At 38.4% G+C, this 16,270-nt stretch overlaps 1 protein-coding gene across 3 annotated transcripts in view; it reads right to left on the reverse strand.

Annotated features, from left to right (window-relative positions):
• Positions 1-4,062: 4,062 nt before the first annotated feature.
• The window catches only part of LOC107575365 (uncharacterized), an 18,771-nt gene continuing 6,563 nt past the window's right edge, over positions 4,063-16,270 (reverse strand). For 2 of the 3 annotated variants that reach the window (XM_016261754.1, XM_016261752.1), the window contains one exon: positions 4,063-6,775. In XM_016261754.1, coding sequence (XP_016117240.1) covers positions 4,678-6,759 — 2,082 coding nt within the window. In that variant the 5' untranslated portion in view covers positions 6,760-6,775 and the 3' untranslated portion in view covers positions 4,063-4,677. The remainder of the gene's footprint in view (positions 6,776-16,270) is intronic. The other variant, XM_016261753.1, reaches the window with a different exon arrangement.

Below are 16,270 nucleotides of genomic sequence, written 5' to 3' on the forward strand. Positions count from 1 at the left end.
GGGGAGTGATTCGTTCAGTCGCGCAAGCATGCGCAACATCCTGTAGGTTCTGTACTGGAATTAGTCAAGTAGTTCACCTGTTTTCGAGTCTTCGGGTTTTTTGAGTCGATCGTTCAACATGTGACAGCCCCATAAGCTTAACCAATGTCGTCTGAGCCGGAAAGAGAATTGATTACTTAATCTCTCGAGTCTTCAGGTTTGAGTCGTTCGTTTACCACGTTACAGACCCGTAAGCTTAACCAATGCAGTCTGAGCCGTTGAGTTGTCTTACTTATTAACTAAATACTAAGGAAAAAGAAAAAAACATTCTACATAATTTTCTTCTAACTAACAAGTTTATAAGCAAATAAAAAACAGATGTATTAAAAGCAAATATTTCCTGTCACTTTCACTTTCCATAAAGATCATGCATAATCATGCAGAGTGTTTTTTAAGAATAATTTTCTAGCTGAACATATAATATGACTATGATTGTATTATATGATATTACAATTTAAACAGAAACAAAGTACAGTTGAGCTTTATATCTCTGTACACACAAACTTAGTCTGATTTGGATTGAGAGGGTGTTAAAAATCTCAGTATCAGTTGTCTTCTGTTAATGCAGATACTCCTGCAAACACTTATCCATATAAGAGAATGTTTCTTGTTCAGTTTATGTTTGTTTCAATGAATTTGCTTTGTTTGTTGATTTAAAATGATAATACATTTTATACAGTTATAAAGACTACATTTGGATATTAACAATACTATAATCTAAACTGAGCTGTCATGACTATTACATGCTACTGGACAGCAAAGCTTTAATCTTAACTATGGAAGTATTATTTTGTACTTAGCAGGCTTGTAAAATAATTGGTAGATTCTCTCAGGTGTATGATGCTACGTCATCCTCACTGAATCCAGCTTGAACAGCCTCTTCAATTCTCTTGATTTTTTTCAGGAGGAGCAGCAGGTAGAATGGGAAGCAACTCTCGATCAATCCTTTCAAGTCTTGCTGTGCTCTTCAAGTCTTACTGGACCCCTGAAATAGAAACCAATTGTTTTTCAGATTAGCCGTAAACATATTGTCTAGTTGGACCCCCCCTTACACCCAGTGTGATCCTGTTTGTAATCCATGTGGTCAGTTTTCATGGTTGCATTGAGGAAAACATGGACAATCCCACTTGCAACCCACAATTTATCCCATGTAGTCCCCACATAGAGTTTGAAGATGGGATCTAGGTAGGTTTTGCATATGTTTCCTAGTTGGGCCCCACCTAAAGCCCAGTGAAATCCTACATAAAACCCAGATGGGTAAGTTGCATAGGGCCAACATGGAACCCGTGGACAAACCCACTTAAAACCCATATTTCAGCCCATGTAGTAACCTTGTAGTACCCACATAAAACCTAAAGCTGGGGCCAAGATGGGTCTTTCGCATGTTGCCCGGTTGGGGCCCACCTGTTGGCAAGTGCAATCCATGAAATCCATGTGGGCAACTGGCATGGCCAGTTATGGAACCCGCGGACAATCCTACTTTGGGCCCACTTTTTCAGCCCATGTCAAACACACATGGGCCCCACATACAAATGTTGACTGGGTTTATTAATTGTCACTTGCGCATTCACTTGACATAGGGCCTACACTCAACATAAATATTCATTTTTCTTCGGGCGACTTATAAAACATCCACTCAAAAACATTGGATATGCTGTACGTTTTTGTCGATAAATTTAGTCTAAAAAATAACATTTATTTAGTGCAACTTACCGGACACGTGAACTTGACAAGATGGCGCTGCTGTTTCTACCACAAAGTCACTCAGGCCCGTGCACGTGCAGAATGATCTCAGTGTTGGCTGGATTTGTTTTTAGCATATCTAATTGTTGACTGGATTTGAAAATAACCATTCATTCAATGTTTTTCAAATATATTTGTGTAGACTTAATATAATATGTCCTTTCAACTAACCCCAAGCAATAAAATTAGCTCAACTTAAATATTTTTGCCCTTCCAACATTTTGTTAATTGGATTTTTTACAGTGTGGTTTCTTCTGTGACGGGCTCATTAATCTTCGTGATGTAACACATGATGGCAGCAGCAAAATGATCTCAGAAGTCTACAGAAACATTTTGTCTGCCAGTTTACAGAATGATGCAACCGAACTGGGGTGCATTTCCCAAAAGCAACTATGGTCGCAAGTTCCATCGTTACCAATAGATTTCAATGAAACATAGTTCCATTTAAATCTATTGGTAACGACGGAACTTGCGACCATAGTTGCTAACTATAACTACCATAGTTAGCTAGCCATGCTTTTGGGAAATGCACCCCTGATTGGGAGATCCTTCATCATGCTGCAAGATAATGACCCAAAACATAGTGCCAAAACAACAAATGAGTTCATCAGGGGCAAGAAGTAGAAGGTTTTAGACTGACCAAGTCAATCTCCAGACTTAAACCCTATAGAGTATGCATTTTACCTGCTAAAGAAGAGACTGAAGAACAAAACAAACAACAATTCAAAGAGGCTGCGATGAAAGCCTGGAAAAGCATCACAAAAGAAGAATGCAAAAGTTTGGTGATGTCAGTGGGTCACAAGTTTGATGCAGTTATTTCAAACAAAGGATTTGGAACTAAATATTAAGTCTTATTCGCTTTAATCTAGTTTAAGTCAATCTGTTCCAATCCTTTTGGTCACATGAGCAATGGGTGGGTTCAAACAAAAGGTGTTATCTTCTAAGTGTGTATCAGATCCAGATGTAAATACCTGGAAATAAAAGCTGAAACGTTGATCTCTTGTTCATCTTTTGATGTCAAACCCTAATGTTTTTAGTCTACAGCAAAAATAAAGGTATTGGCCTCACTGTTCCAATACTTTTGGAAATTGTGTATATACATACACATACATATAATATAATATATCCATATTTTTAAAGAAAACAAGCAGTTAGAAAACGAATAGAACGTGCAAGTGTTAGAGGGTGCAGTGTGTAGTGTATTAGCCGACATAGGCAAAGTGTGCAGGTTGTTAGGATTGCGCTGCCTACAGTGTGATGCGTGAAAGATGTATAATTTTAGTAGGGCTTATTCTAATATTACTGTGACCTTAATTGTTGCAAAGGGTACATACTTGATGACTTTTAGAATAACATGTATATTTACTCATTCAGTAGACTCATTTTGACTTACAAATTATGAATTCTACAGCACAATTAATTTGTTAGATACAGTACACTGTAAAAATGAATCATGGGTCTTGTAATTTTCTTTAAAAAAAATTAAGGTGATAATTAAAATTAGTGTGTATATTTTATTAAAGAAATTGTGCTTCATTATTGTATATAAAATATTGAGAACGTTTCACTAATAAAACTTAGAGATATGTTTTCCTAATTTAAGGAAACTTGCGCAGTTTTGAGGCTTGAATCGAGGAACTGATTAAACTGAAAAAATTAAGGAAATAAGGCAACCTATTTATTTTAAGAGAATGCAATTTTGCAGTTTTATTTTAGTGGTGATTGTTAGTTCCCAGCGTGCACTGCATATGGCTGGATATGGAGAGTAAATATTGAAATTAAGTGCTATTTTATGTGTATTGAGTGAAGGGAAACATCTTTTAATGTTTGATGTTCAGTTATGTTTGACATTTGAAAGAGTTTCTGTTACATTTAAATTTCTGTCGTTACCATTGTGCAGAAGAGTGGAGCTTATGGTTATGGGTAACTGCATTTAGTAACACTGTGAGGTATGTTTAATGAGCAGTAGCTTTGCTAATGCTCATGCAGTACTTTCCAGTATTCATCAAGTATTTTCCTTCTTGAGCTGTCTTGCTGTATACAACCTTATAATTATACAAAATAACTCAATCAAATAGATAGCTCATACCATGTTTTACAGTGAAACAATAACATTCTAAGCATGGCACTAAAAAGTACAAAACGTTGAAAAGCAGTAATGTAAAAGCAGTAAGAGATAATGTATAGTACGACAAATCAACAGTTACCAGTTGAGTAGCATGTTTTAATATTGTTTTCAATAAGGAGGCATTCCATAACATCAATGCATGAAAAAAAAAATTAACAGTATCTTCATTCAAGGAAAAATTGATCATGCACAGCTAACTGAGATGCTTTAACTAAATATTAAATAAAAAGGGAAGCAAAAACATTCTACATAGTTTTCTTCTAATTAACAAGTTTAAAAGCATAAAAAGCTAATATTTCCTGTCATCTCCACTTTCCATAAAGATCATGCATAATCAGAGTATGGTTTTATATTAAGAATCATTTGAAAGCTGAACATATACTATGATTATAATCTTATATTATGTTAATTTAAACTGGAACAATGTAGAGTAAATACCTTTTCTGACTCAGCTTTTAAAATCTCTTCACACACATACACTTGGACTAATAGAGTGTTAAAAATCTCAGTATCAGTTGTCTTCTGTTAATGACGACACTCCTGCAAACACTGCCTTTATCCATATAAGAGAATGTTTCTTGTTCAGTTGAAATTTGTTTCAATTAATTTGCTTTGTCGATTAAAATGATAATACACTTTATACAGTTTAAGACTACATTTGGATGTTAACATTATTATAAACTAAACTGAGCTGTTATGACTATTACATACTACTGGACAGCAAAGTTTAAATCTTAGCAGGCTTGTAAAATAATTGGTAGATTTTCTTAAGTGTATGATGCTGCTTCTTCTTCACTGAATCCAGCTTGAACAGCCTCTTCAATTCTCTTGATTTTTTCAGGAGGAGCAGCAGGCAGAATGGCAAGCAACTCTTGATTAATCTTTTCAAGTCTTGCTGTGCTCTTCCTGTCAAACTCCTCTTTATTCTTCAGGACAAGCTTTAAGATGCCTTTCTGTGCCTCATCACAGCCGTTCTGGAGCAGTTGTCGCTCATGCTCAAATTCTGGCTTACTTTTATCCATGGCCATTAGTTTGCCCAGTGAACTGACGCGGTCCATCAGGTACTTGTTGGAAACATCGGTGTATGTTCCAGAGATCATGTGGACCAGACTAGCGATGTTACAGGCTTGGAAGGCTTGAGTATAGAGCAGATCTTTTGAGAAGAGCTTTGCATTGTAGGAGAGGGTTTGTGTTTTCTCTGATGTTGAGACAAAGTTTGTGAGAGTTTTGCTCAGACTGGTTTTCACAATGTTGGAAACCATCTGAAAGAAGTGAACCATCTTCTCCCACTGCTCCTTCACTCTCCCCATGGCATCCATTCCTTTGACCAGCATCTCTATGGTAGTATTGAAGTCGATCTCTTTCAGTTTACAATTTCTCATTGCGACCAGGATTTCAGTTAGTTCCTTCTCGTTGTTCTGCAGGTTTTCTACACACTTATCATAAGTTTCTCTTGTCTTGTTCAGCTGGGCTCGGTTCTGCTCTATGGAGAATCGTGCATTCTCTGTGGCCTTCTGAGAAGCACTCATGTTCTCTGACTTGTTTCCTTCTTTATACATCATTGGTGGTGTTGGAGCAATGGCTGGAGAATTTGTGATGTCTTTGCTTTTGCAATCAAAAACTTGCGCTGACTCGATCAGATGCAAGACCTCTTGTATGATTTTAGTGCTTTTGTCTTTGTCACATTTGCCATCTGGGGCATATTTTGCCAGTTGGTTGCATAGTTCTATGCCATTTTTGCACAAATTCTGAGCTCGTTTCTTTGCTGGGCAGTCAGGTATTTTCTTTAAACCATCAGTGATTCTTCTGAACTGTTGGTTTATGAAATCACTTTCTGTACATTTGTTCTTCTGATCATAAAGATTTGTCCAGTCAATGTCATCATCCTCACTTTCCACATTCATCAGCTGCTGGATATTCTGGACACATTTTAAAATTTCAGCAGACTTACTATATGCATTTATTTCAGCAACCACATCTCTTACACTTTCCTGATCTCTAATGTGGCTCCAAGTATCAGCTATCTTTGTTGTTGCAGAACACATGTTTCTCACTGGGTGAGTAATAACAGACGTCAGTCCATTAATCAGGCCTGTAACGCTCTGTGTTATACCACCAACCACATCCATGCCAATCATGTTCCATCCACCAGGGAGAGAATCCATAGCTTTCTTGTAGCTCTCATGAGCCTCTACCAGTTCCTTCTCCATGGCACTCACTGCCTTCGCAGTCCTTTTCTTGGTCTCTTGAGCTGACTGCTCCCTCAGTTTGCTCTCTTCCAGCTTCTTCTTGATTGTTTCCTTCTCTTCCCCATAGAAGTGCTCTGCATTCACACAAGCCTCCAGCAGCTCTTGGATGATTTTGATGACATCATTGAAACGTTTTTCAGTTGCATCAGACAACTTCAGACATTCATCTGCAATGACTCTGATATTGTCCAGCTGATCAGGAAGATGAGCTTTGACAACTTCATCATCACCTTGGAACAGAATCTTCACAGCAGTCTTCATGTAATCTGGAACTTGGGCAGTATGGAGGCGAATCTGATCCATGCTCGTATGGGCCTCATTAAATGCCCACCAACCAGAGTTACACACTTGCATGAGGCAAGCGCGAAAGGAATCAGGGTATTTAATGAATTTATAGCCATCTTTAGGGGGATTTTTATTGATAGAGAAATCTGTTGAGGATGAGATGAATACCAGCTCTCCCATGATGGCTATGGATAGAGGTGCTGGAGTCAGATACTCTTCCCAGTTGGCATAGGGCTGCATCATAAGTTTGGTTTGGTTTCTCATGTCCTCAGCAGTGGTAAGGCTCTGAGATGTCATTGAAATTTTGGAATCCATGGCTTTCCTGTTTTTGCTCAAAACAAAGGGAAAAATAGCTTGTTTGAAATGAATAGTTCTGTTGGGAGAGTTTCTGATATTTGTACTGATATTTAATATTTTGGTCTAGTCTTTCTCAGTGTAAATATATGGTAGCGCATACAGAATCTGCCACCAGTAGAAAGTAAGTGAATATATACAGGAAATTCACCTTGTCGTTTCTAGAATGGTAAAAATTAATTACAATTCTGTCTTATGGCAAATAGTAATGAAAACAGAGTGTAACAGGGAGAAGTACACCTTTAACCAGAATGCAAATTACGCAGTGCGTGTTAGGGGTCATGTTGAATTGTTAATGTATAGAAACCCTGTCTACCTTTCTCCTACGCCCATGACGCTTTGTGCAAATTATGGCAGCAACTTTCATTTACACTGTAAACAATCAGCAAAAGGTTCGCTCTATGAACACAATAATAAGCATTTTCAAAAATTTGGTACAATGAGGTGACATTATTTTACTCACCCTTCAACCATCGAAAATTAAAAATGTAAAAGCATTAACAAATTACTTTCAACATACCATGAATAACTCCTAAAGATCCTCCTTCTATCCGCAGCAATATTACGGACATGTTAAATGTAATATATGTCTACATTTCGCAACGATTATATTTTACAGCATCCTTGTGAAAATAAACCTGGAAAAAGACATGAGAATTTGGGCAAAAAAAATGAAAGATTTTGTGCATTCCAGGGAATTAGATATTGCTGTTATATCATGTCATATTTAGGGATGCGATTTCGCGATTAACCGCGCTTTAAAACGTCACGGTTAATTAATCGTAAAGGTTCCGCTAAACCGAGTGTTTCTGTTACACGGAACGGAACTGTTGCAGCTTGCGCAAAACGAAAAAAAGTTACACTAGCGGTGCACCAGCTTAAAATGAGGTGCTTATCAGAGGCACGGAGGCTACTACATGCATTAGATGAACTGACAGAGGAACCAAACAGCGAAGCTTTATTTCCACCAGAGAAATGCCTGTCGATAGTGTGGGACCATTTTGGGTGCACCAAGAATGACCAGGGTGTCATTTAAATATTGCTGTAAAAAACTGCAGCTAAAGAGCGAATACATAAGGAATAATGCACGGCTAGCTGTACATTGAACGATTTTAATGCACGACATGAAGGCAAGAACCACCTGACGCGAAGCTACAGCTCGTTAGCTCCGCATTCTGCCCGCTTCAGATCAGAAAGAGATGAAAGAGTGCGGAAAGATCACATTTATTTGAATTCATTAATTATAACATTTAGCTACTTGAATTAATTATTCGAGAGAGAGAGGTGACAGTTGCCTGTGTGAATTAGCCTACCTGCGTCTGTGCATCTCTCCAGTAGGCTATTTAATCTATTTTATTAATAAAAGTCACGGGGCAGCGTTCTCAAGAAGTTTGTGTCCTCCTGAATGTTTGTACACGTGCGCAGTGCGATCTCCGATCTCACAAACCAAAATAATAGGCATGATTTTCTCAGGCCACAAGTAAAATTATATGAATTATAAATATTATTAAAATGAATACGTATGGATGACAGTTACAATATTTCAGTTTATTTCCATCATTAGTAACAGTTTCCCCTGTGGGACAAATAAAGTTAATATTGTAGTATATTAATAATAGGCTACTTCAGTAACTTTGTTATTTACTATCCCCGTTGTAGTATTCATAAGTAAAAACCAACAATATTTTTTTTCACCATGTTTCCAAATTCTCTACCCCAGGTCCAAAAGAAATGTAAAGGTACAAACTGAAAACATTAAATACTTTTGCGATCTATTTCCATTTCTTATTTTCAAAAGAGAAATACTGTCATGGATGTTTACAGAGCAGAGGTCAACTTTTTTTAATTCCAATGGGAGAGATGGACTTTTGTTTGTCTTTTTTATTATTATTTTTTGCTGTATTGATGGCTACTGTGTTATTTCTGTTTCAAAAGCCAGCAATAAATAACACTTTAATATCTAAAGAGTGTTCATGTGATTTTATACATTAGTAATGTTGGGAAATGAATAAATGCATAATCGTAAAACCGTGATTACTCCTCAGACAATAATCGTACCAACAAAATCTATAATCGTTGCATCCCTAGTCACATTAATATACCAAACGTAACATTATTCTCCCCAGTTGAAAAAAAAACAGTATATGCTGGTTAGGTATGTTCTGAAGCATGGCTGCTGGTTTGAGCTGGTCCTTAGCTGGTCATGAGCTGGTTTAAGCTGGTCATGTGCTGGTTCTGAGCAGGAACTACTTGCTAAGGACCAGCTTAAACCAGCTCAAACCAGCAGCCATGCTTCAAAGCATACCTAACCAGCATATGCTGGTTTTTCCAAAAGGGTCCCGACTTCTGAAAATAGAAAATGAATGAAAATTTACAGATGATTCAGTCAAAATGACGGAGAATGATTATTTGTAGCACAATCTTATGATTTGAAATGATTTGTTGCAGTCTTTTTGAGTGGAACTTCCCCAAACCGAAAGTGCTTTCCATATTAGTAGGCTTGTTAGGAAAGAGGTGGATAGACCTAGACCAGTGGTTCTCAATTCCAGTCCTCGCGACCCCCCCACATTTTTTTGTATCTCATATCACTTCGGACATTTGTTCTATTCGACTGTATAGTGCCCTGCGAAGTGGACTTCACACTATATACAGCCATGATTCCAGTTCGAAGGGAGCATGTTAAAGGGGTCATGAACTGCCGTTGTTTTTTTTATTCTGTACTGTTCTCCGAGGTCCCCTTATAATGTTATCAAGATTTTTAAATTAAAAAAAAACATACATCCCTCATAGATGGACGCTACTGTGAGCTGTAAGAAGAGACAAAGCAACGGTGACCACGTAATGAAAACAGTTACTCACACTTGTGTTGCGACATTACTGTTGGATCCAATATAGTCGGCACAGCATTGCCTTTTAATTTCAATCTTTCTGAAAATCCTGCGTCGAATTTTGCCTTGTTTGTAAAAGAAACCACGGTAAAATGAAGTGAACAAAGGACCAAGTTCTTACTGACGCGGTCTGGATCTTTAAAAATAAAGTTAATTCACTCTTTCCTAATGTTGGGATCAGAAGGAAGGCAGTGCAACAAATAACTCCCTCCATATATGTACAGTACACAATTATTTTCTTTAAAAAAAAGTTTTTTTTCATGTTACAACGGTTTTAGTACATTGCTAGAGACAAGACTGAATTACTACAGGTTAGATTTTGCCAATATCGCCCTTACGGTATGTACAGTATACAAATTGATTTTTTTTTAAACCACAGTAATTCACCAAAAGTGTTTTTTTTTCATGTTCCAAAGGTTGTAGTATGTTGCTAGTTACAAGACTGACTTCGTGTGAAATTTTGCCAGCATCTCCCTTACTGTATGTACCGTTCACAATTATTTAAAAAAAAAAAAAAAAAAAAAGTCCTCTAAAGGGTTATGTTCCAAAGGTTGTAGTATAAAATATTGATCTACTGTATGTACAGTAAGGAAGATATTAGCAAAATTGTACCTATGGTAAGTCAGTCTAGTCACTAGGAACGTACTACAACCTTTGGAACATTTAAAAAAAAAATTGGTGAATTACAGTAATTTCTTAAGAATAATTATGTACTCTATGTACAGTAAGATATTAGCAAAATTTCAACACTAGCAAGTCAGTCTGGTCACTTGGATACTACATTACTGTAATTGTTTCCTTAAAAAATATTTGTGTACATACTTAAGGAAAGTATTGTCTAAGGCGAGTTATTGGCAATATACATTTATGCAGTTTGCTCTCTAAGCATTTACTGTAAACATTGATTTGAATTAATTATTGGACTTTGTTTTTTACTGTGAGGTAAATTTGCAGATGACCCCTAAAGCAGCATCTGCGAATATGCAGCCAAAATCAAACCTAAATCTAACTTTACCGCGCTTTGGTTTTATATAGGAGAAAAAATGGTTTGGTGAAACTGTGGGTTGTGGGCTCATCTGCTTAACTGTACATGGTATATTTTATTCATTAGATGCCGAATTTGATCATTTATTATGACTGTCTTGAGGATAAACCACGTTAAGTGTATTCTTCTTTAAGTGAAATATGTTTAACTTGCAGTTTTGCGCGTTGCGTAACTTGCGTTCATATTCTATTTTCATCTGCCTGTATATAGTTTGCATCATCAGTGAGGTGTATTGTGAGTTTGGTCTTTTAATAGCTATCATTGTGTGAGCCCACTGAGACGCGTGAAGCCTTTTCTTTTTTTTGTAACAGATTTTTGAGGAAACAACGTGAAACCTTAAGCAATCGTTCATATTCCACATCTGCGTAACTGTAGTCTATATAGTTAGCATCATCAATAAAGTGTATTCCGAGATCTGAGGTCTTCACTGTATTTATCACTTCACTGTATGTATCACTGTATTGGTTAATTAAGGCGCGTTACGAGTCGTTGGGGAATCCTGGAGTGTGACATATGAATGGCTCATAGTCTGAAAACTTTAGCATGATGTGGAAAATAGTCGGTTTGTTACTTTATTAGTGTTCATTTATTTTATTAAACTGGATAAATTACACCTTTTTATATTTTATGTGGTGTCATGATTTACTTTTGATAAAAAACAAAGGTTTATTTTTGTATGTTTGTTGGCATTTCATTTATTGTATACCCTTTAAATTCGCTTATTGAAAGAACAACAACATGGTATAACATTTATTTGAAACGCATGTATTTGGTACTTGCTACCTTATGCCGAGTTCACACTGCATGATTTTCAAACTCTTCTGATCGCCATTGTTTTCACACTGCGTGACTATCTGGGGTAGCATTCAGTTGCTGCGGTGTTCACATTGCACGATGGATCGGCGACAGGGGGTTTCACACTGCATGACTTCACTGTCAGGAAGAATCGCCGACAGCTCTGTCTGGTCCGCAAACTACGTTTCACAACAAAACACACGCGAGAAGTGATAAGGAAATAACGCGAGAACCCGCGTGCGTCAGACCGGAGTTCTCGAGCGAGACTGGAATTGTTTAATAATAAATAAATATATATATATATATATATGTATATACATATATATATAGCCCGCAAATTGTCTGTGAGGAACAGGGTATCTGCTTGTAAACAAAAACATTTTATTCTAGCGTCATGCATACTTTTTTTTTTTAAACACTTGAATGTGGATAGGTTTCATAAATAAAAAAAGAAAAGAAAGAAAGAAACAACATTTTGAACAAAGAGCTGAAAAAAAGACTATGAATTGGATTCAGAATGATAATCAAAACGTAGATAAAGTCAATCAACACCCCAAAGCTTGACAGTTATTATTACCTCTTCATTGGTCGTCATTTTATTCCATAATGTTATACAGTTTTGATGTTGTTTTATGTCTGATGATCGTGTTAGAATACATGTGGAAGCATATGTTGTTTCGGTTTCTTCTTCACTTGTGTTTTTTGGAAATTCTGTACAGAAGGTGTACTAGCGCCCCCTACAGTATTACAATGAAAACACGGATTCTAGGAGCACAATTATAGCTAAAATATATTTAGAAAAAGTATAAGTCAAGTATACTTAAATGTCATTTTAAGTATATTTCTGAGAAGTACATAAAATCCAGTGCATTGTGATTGGCCGAATACCTCAAGCGTGAGATGGAAATGTTACGCCCCTCACCATACTGTTGATGCCGTGTCCCAGCCGGAGCGACGACACAAAAACATTAAAACCCATTACAAACAAGGCATTTGTTGCATCCAGTGGGGACATAATTACTGATTATAATGACTTGTACTGTCTTTTTACACGTTGCATTGCATCGTGCCGCGTAAACATAAAACCCTGTCTGCATTTGTGATCAGAGAAATGACAAACAACAAGTGCTACTCTACTGCCCAAAACTCGCGTTTGAATCAATGGCAAATGATAAAAGAAAACGTACTTACGCGAGTCAGAACTGTCGGCATTTTAGTCTAACGTTACTCCCAGGATCAGTAAACAGTCCTCCATAAAATGTGCCGGTTGAAGTATTCCCTCAGCGACCAGCACAGATCAGATTTAGGCATGACGAAGCAGATATCGTCCTCTTTTGGAAGACCAAACAAAGTAGTTTCGCTTTCACAATGAAGCACACAGCGGCCTAGCGTGAGCGAAAGCCCCGGCTTAGCGTGCGCTGAGGCTGGGATAGAGTGAGCTGAGGCGGTGGGGTCGAGAAAGGCGGTCCCGGCGAAGGACCGGTGAAAACGGTGAAAACCGATCCGGCGATCCACAGCACGAAGTTGATGTATTTCCTCAGTGACCAGCACGGATCAGCTCCAGGCATGACAAAGCGGATATCGTCCGCTTTTGGAAGACCAAACAAAGTAGTTTCACTTTCACAACGAAACACACAGCGTCTTCAGGACATGGCGACAGCGGCAACAACAATACTACAGCGAGAATAAAAGTTACGCCTTCTTTCTTTGCATGAACATTTGGGGCGACGTTATGCAAATCTTCCCACATAGTGAGGTAGATATGTGGGGGCGTGTTCGAACGAGCCGTTTTAGGTAGGTGTAGCTGACTCTTAACTTTGATAAAGAATATCTTTGGATTTGAGACTTTAGTCTTTACAGATCTTCTTAATGCACCAAGAGTTTGTAACACTCCAAAGAGAAAGGAAAAAATGAAATCGCATCATATGAACCCTTTAAAAGAAGTATACTAATAGCACACTTGAATAAACTTATTTTTCGTAAGGGCAAGCAAATGTTTGTTCTTGTTTCTGTGTGATATACCGGTAATTGTTCATATATCTATTAAAATACTGATATTCTGGTCTATAACTCTTCCCTGAACTTCCCTCTGCCCTGTATCTTGGTCTCTCATTGGCTGTAGGTCATCGCCGATGTAGTTTTCAGTCAGAAATCATTGCACACAGCGTGATTGTGAATCGCCGACAGCTCAAAATATTTAGCATGCTGAATTATTATTTGAATCCTTATCATATGACCCCTTTAAAGTCTTGATGCTTATGGACTATTTTGTGGTACATTTTATAATCGTTTTCTGGAGCTGACAGCATTAATATATAACTATTTGCTGTGGGGTGGGGCGGTGGACCTCTAACTATTATCTTTACATGAAAAAAAAGATGAATGATAAAAATGTCTGATAGTAGGCCTATTGTTTTACAATCTCATCTCATTAGCAGCTTCAAGTTTATGGTTGATGCATCTCATTCCATTCTAAACTCTTGGCTCTTAAATCTTGGTCTCTCATTGGCTGTAGGTAATCGCCGATGTAGTTTCCAGTCAGAAATCATTGCACACAGTCTGATTGTGAATCGCCGACAGCTCCAGATATTTAGCATGCCAAATATTTCGCGGGCGTCGGCGACATGTCGGCGATTCCCTCAGATCGCATCTTTGATCATTCACACTGCGTGATTGTCACTCCCGTGAACGAGCACCGATTGCCTCCGATTTCGGGCATTTGTCGGCGATTTCGCAAAACCTGTCGGTGAGTGAAAAATCGGGCTAAAATCGTGCAGTGTGAACTCGCCATTATATCTTTACTCTTTCCTTTCATTCTTTTCATGGCTTTGGAAAACTTGTCTCGGATGTTTCTCTGCATCGCTTTTTGCATAACTCCGGGTCATCGACACCAAGCTTCGTTGCAATTTCTTTCTAGGAATTAAATGCTTTCTCTGAATCTTTAAAGTCTCTCCACGAGCGATCGTACAGGTGCGGATATATTTGTGCCAGCTCAGCTATTCAACACTCCATTCAGTGTGTTCATGTTGCTAGTGACTAGATGTTCTCCTGTCTGAAATCCGTTAAAGGGGTCATATGATGCTGCTAAAAAGAACATTATTTGGTGTAATGAAATGCGTTTATGCGGTTTAAAGTAAAAAAAAAAAAAAAAAAAACATTTCACACACTGTAAATTGTTTCGCCTTTCTGAAACGCGTCGATTTTTACAAAGCTCATCGTTCTGAAAAGCGAGGTGTGCTGTGATTGGCCAGCTATCCAGTGCATTGTGATTGGCCGAATACCTCAAGCGGTGATGGAAATGTTACGCTCCTCACCACTCTGTTGATGCCGTGTCCGGAAAATGTTACGCCCGTCACCATACTGTTGATGCCGTGTCCGGCCGGAGCGATGAGACAAAAACATTAAAACCCATTACAAACGAGGCTTTTGCATCCAGTGGGGACATAATTACTGATTATAATGACTTATATTGTCTTTTTACGCGCGTTTGAATCATCAGTGGCAAATCCTTTAAATGAAAACGTACTTATAGACTGCGAGTCAGAACTGCTGGCATTGTAGTCTAACGTTACTCTCCCAGGATCATTAAACAGTCCTCCATAAAATGTGCTGCACACATCTGGATATTTGGGTTAAACGGTTCTGGAACAGTGTCGTAAATACAACTTAACCACTAATTTGTAGTCATGTCCTCTTTTGGAAGACCAAACAAAGTAGTTTCGCTTTCACAACGAAAAACACGGCGGCCGTGAGCGGAAGCCGCGGCTTAGCGTGAGCTGAGGCCGGGCTAGAGTGAGCAGAGGCAGCGGGGTTAAGAACGGCACGGCTGACGGATCCGACGAAGGAGCGGCAACCACATGTGACGACCCCGGCTGGACTCTGCTTCGTCCACAGTGAAAGCCGATCCGGCGATCCGCAGCACTAAGTTGATGTATTCCCTCAGCGACCAGCACAGATCAGATCTAGGCATGATGAAGCAGATATCGTCCGCTTTTGGAACATGGCGGCAGCGGCAACCATACTACAGCGAGAATAAAAAAAAGTTACACCTTTCTTTGTGTGAACATTTGGGCGGCATTATGCTAATATTTCCACATCTTGACATAGGTATGTGGGGGCATGTTAGAACGAGCCGTTTTAGGTAGGCGTGGTTAACGCTTTACTTTTATAAAGAATATCTCTTTGGATTTGAGACTTAAGTCTTTGCAACTTTACAGATCTTCTTTATGCACCAAGAGCTTGTAACACTCCAAAGAGAAAGGAAAAATTGAAATCGCATCATATGACCCCTTTAAATGAGAAACAAACCGGGAAAACACAATTGCACGTCAAAGAAGGTGGAGTTCCAGAACACCCACCGATTGCGTAACCGCCACGGACCAATGGAAGCTCAAAGGAGTTTAGGAGCCAAAACGAACTCCCCCAGAAAGGTCGCTTTGGTCAGCTGTTTCGAACTTTATTTCGAACCTGATTTAGTTCGAAATGACGTCATATCAGTTCCGTTCTTCGATTTCGTTTGAAGTATATTGGGGCCTTAAGTCGGGTAAATCGTGAATTAGCGGTCATCATCAGAGCTCGTGCAGCAGCGCTGGAGAAACTGCGATGATCATAATAATCAGTGTCTGCTCGCGAATCACTCTTGCGGTGATGACACGCACTGCTTTAAGTCAGACGCTGATGATCTGCGCAAATCAATTCAACAAATGCGTTCAGACGGCACGCGCATATGCTCCTCAAAATACTT

Source organism: Sinocyclocheilus grahami, unplaced genomic scaffold (genome assembly GCF_001515645.1).
Source record: "Sinocyclocheilus grahami isolate Dianchi unplaced genomic scaffold, SAMN03320097.WGS_v1.1 scaffold2595.1, whole genome shotgun sequence".
Taxonomy (NCBI): domain Eukaryota; kingdom Metazoa; phylum Chordata; class Actinopteri; order Cypriniformes; family Cyprinidae; genus Sinocyclocheilus; species Sinocyclocheilus grahami.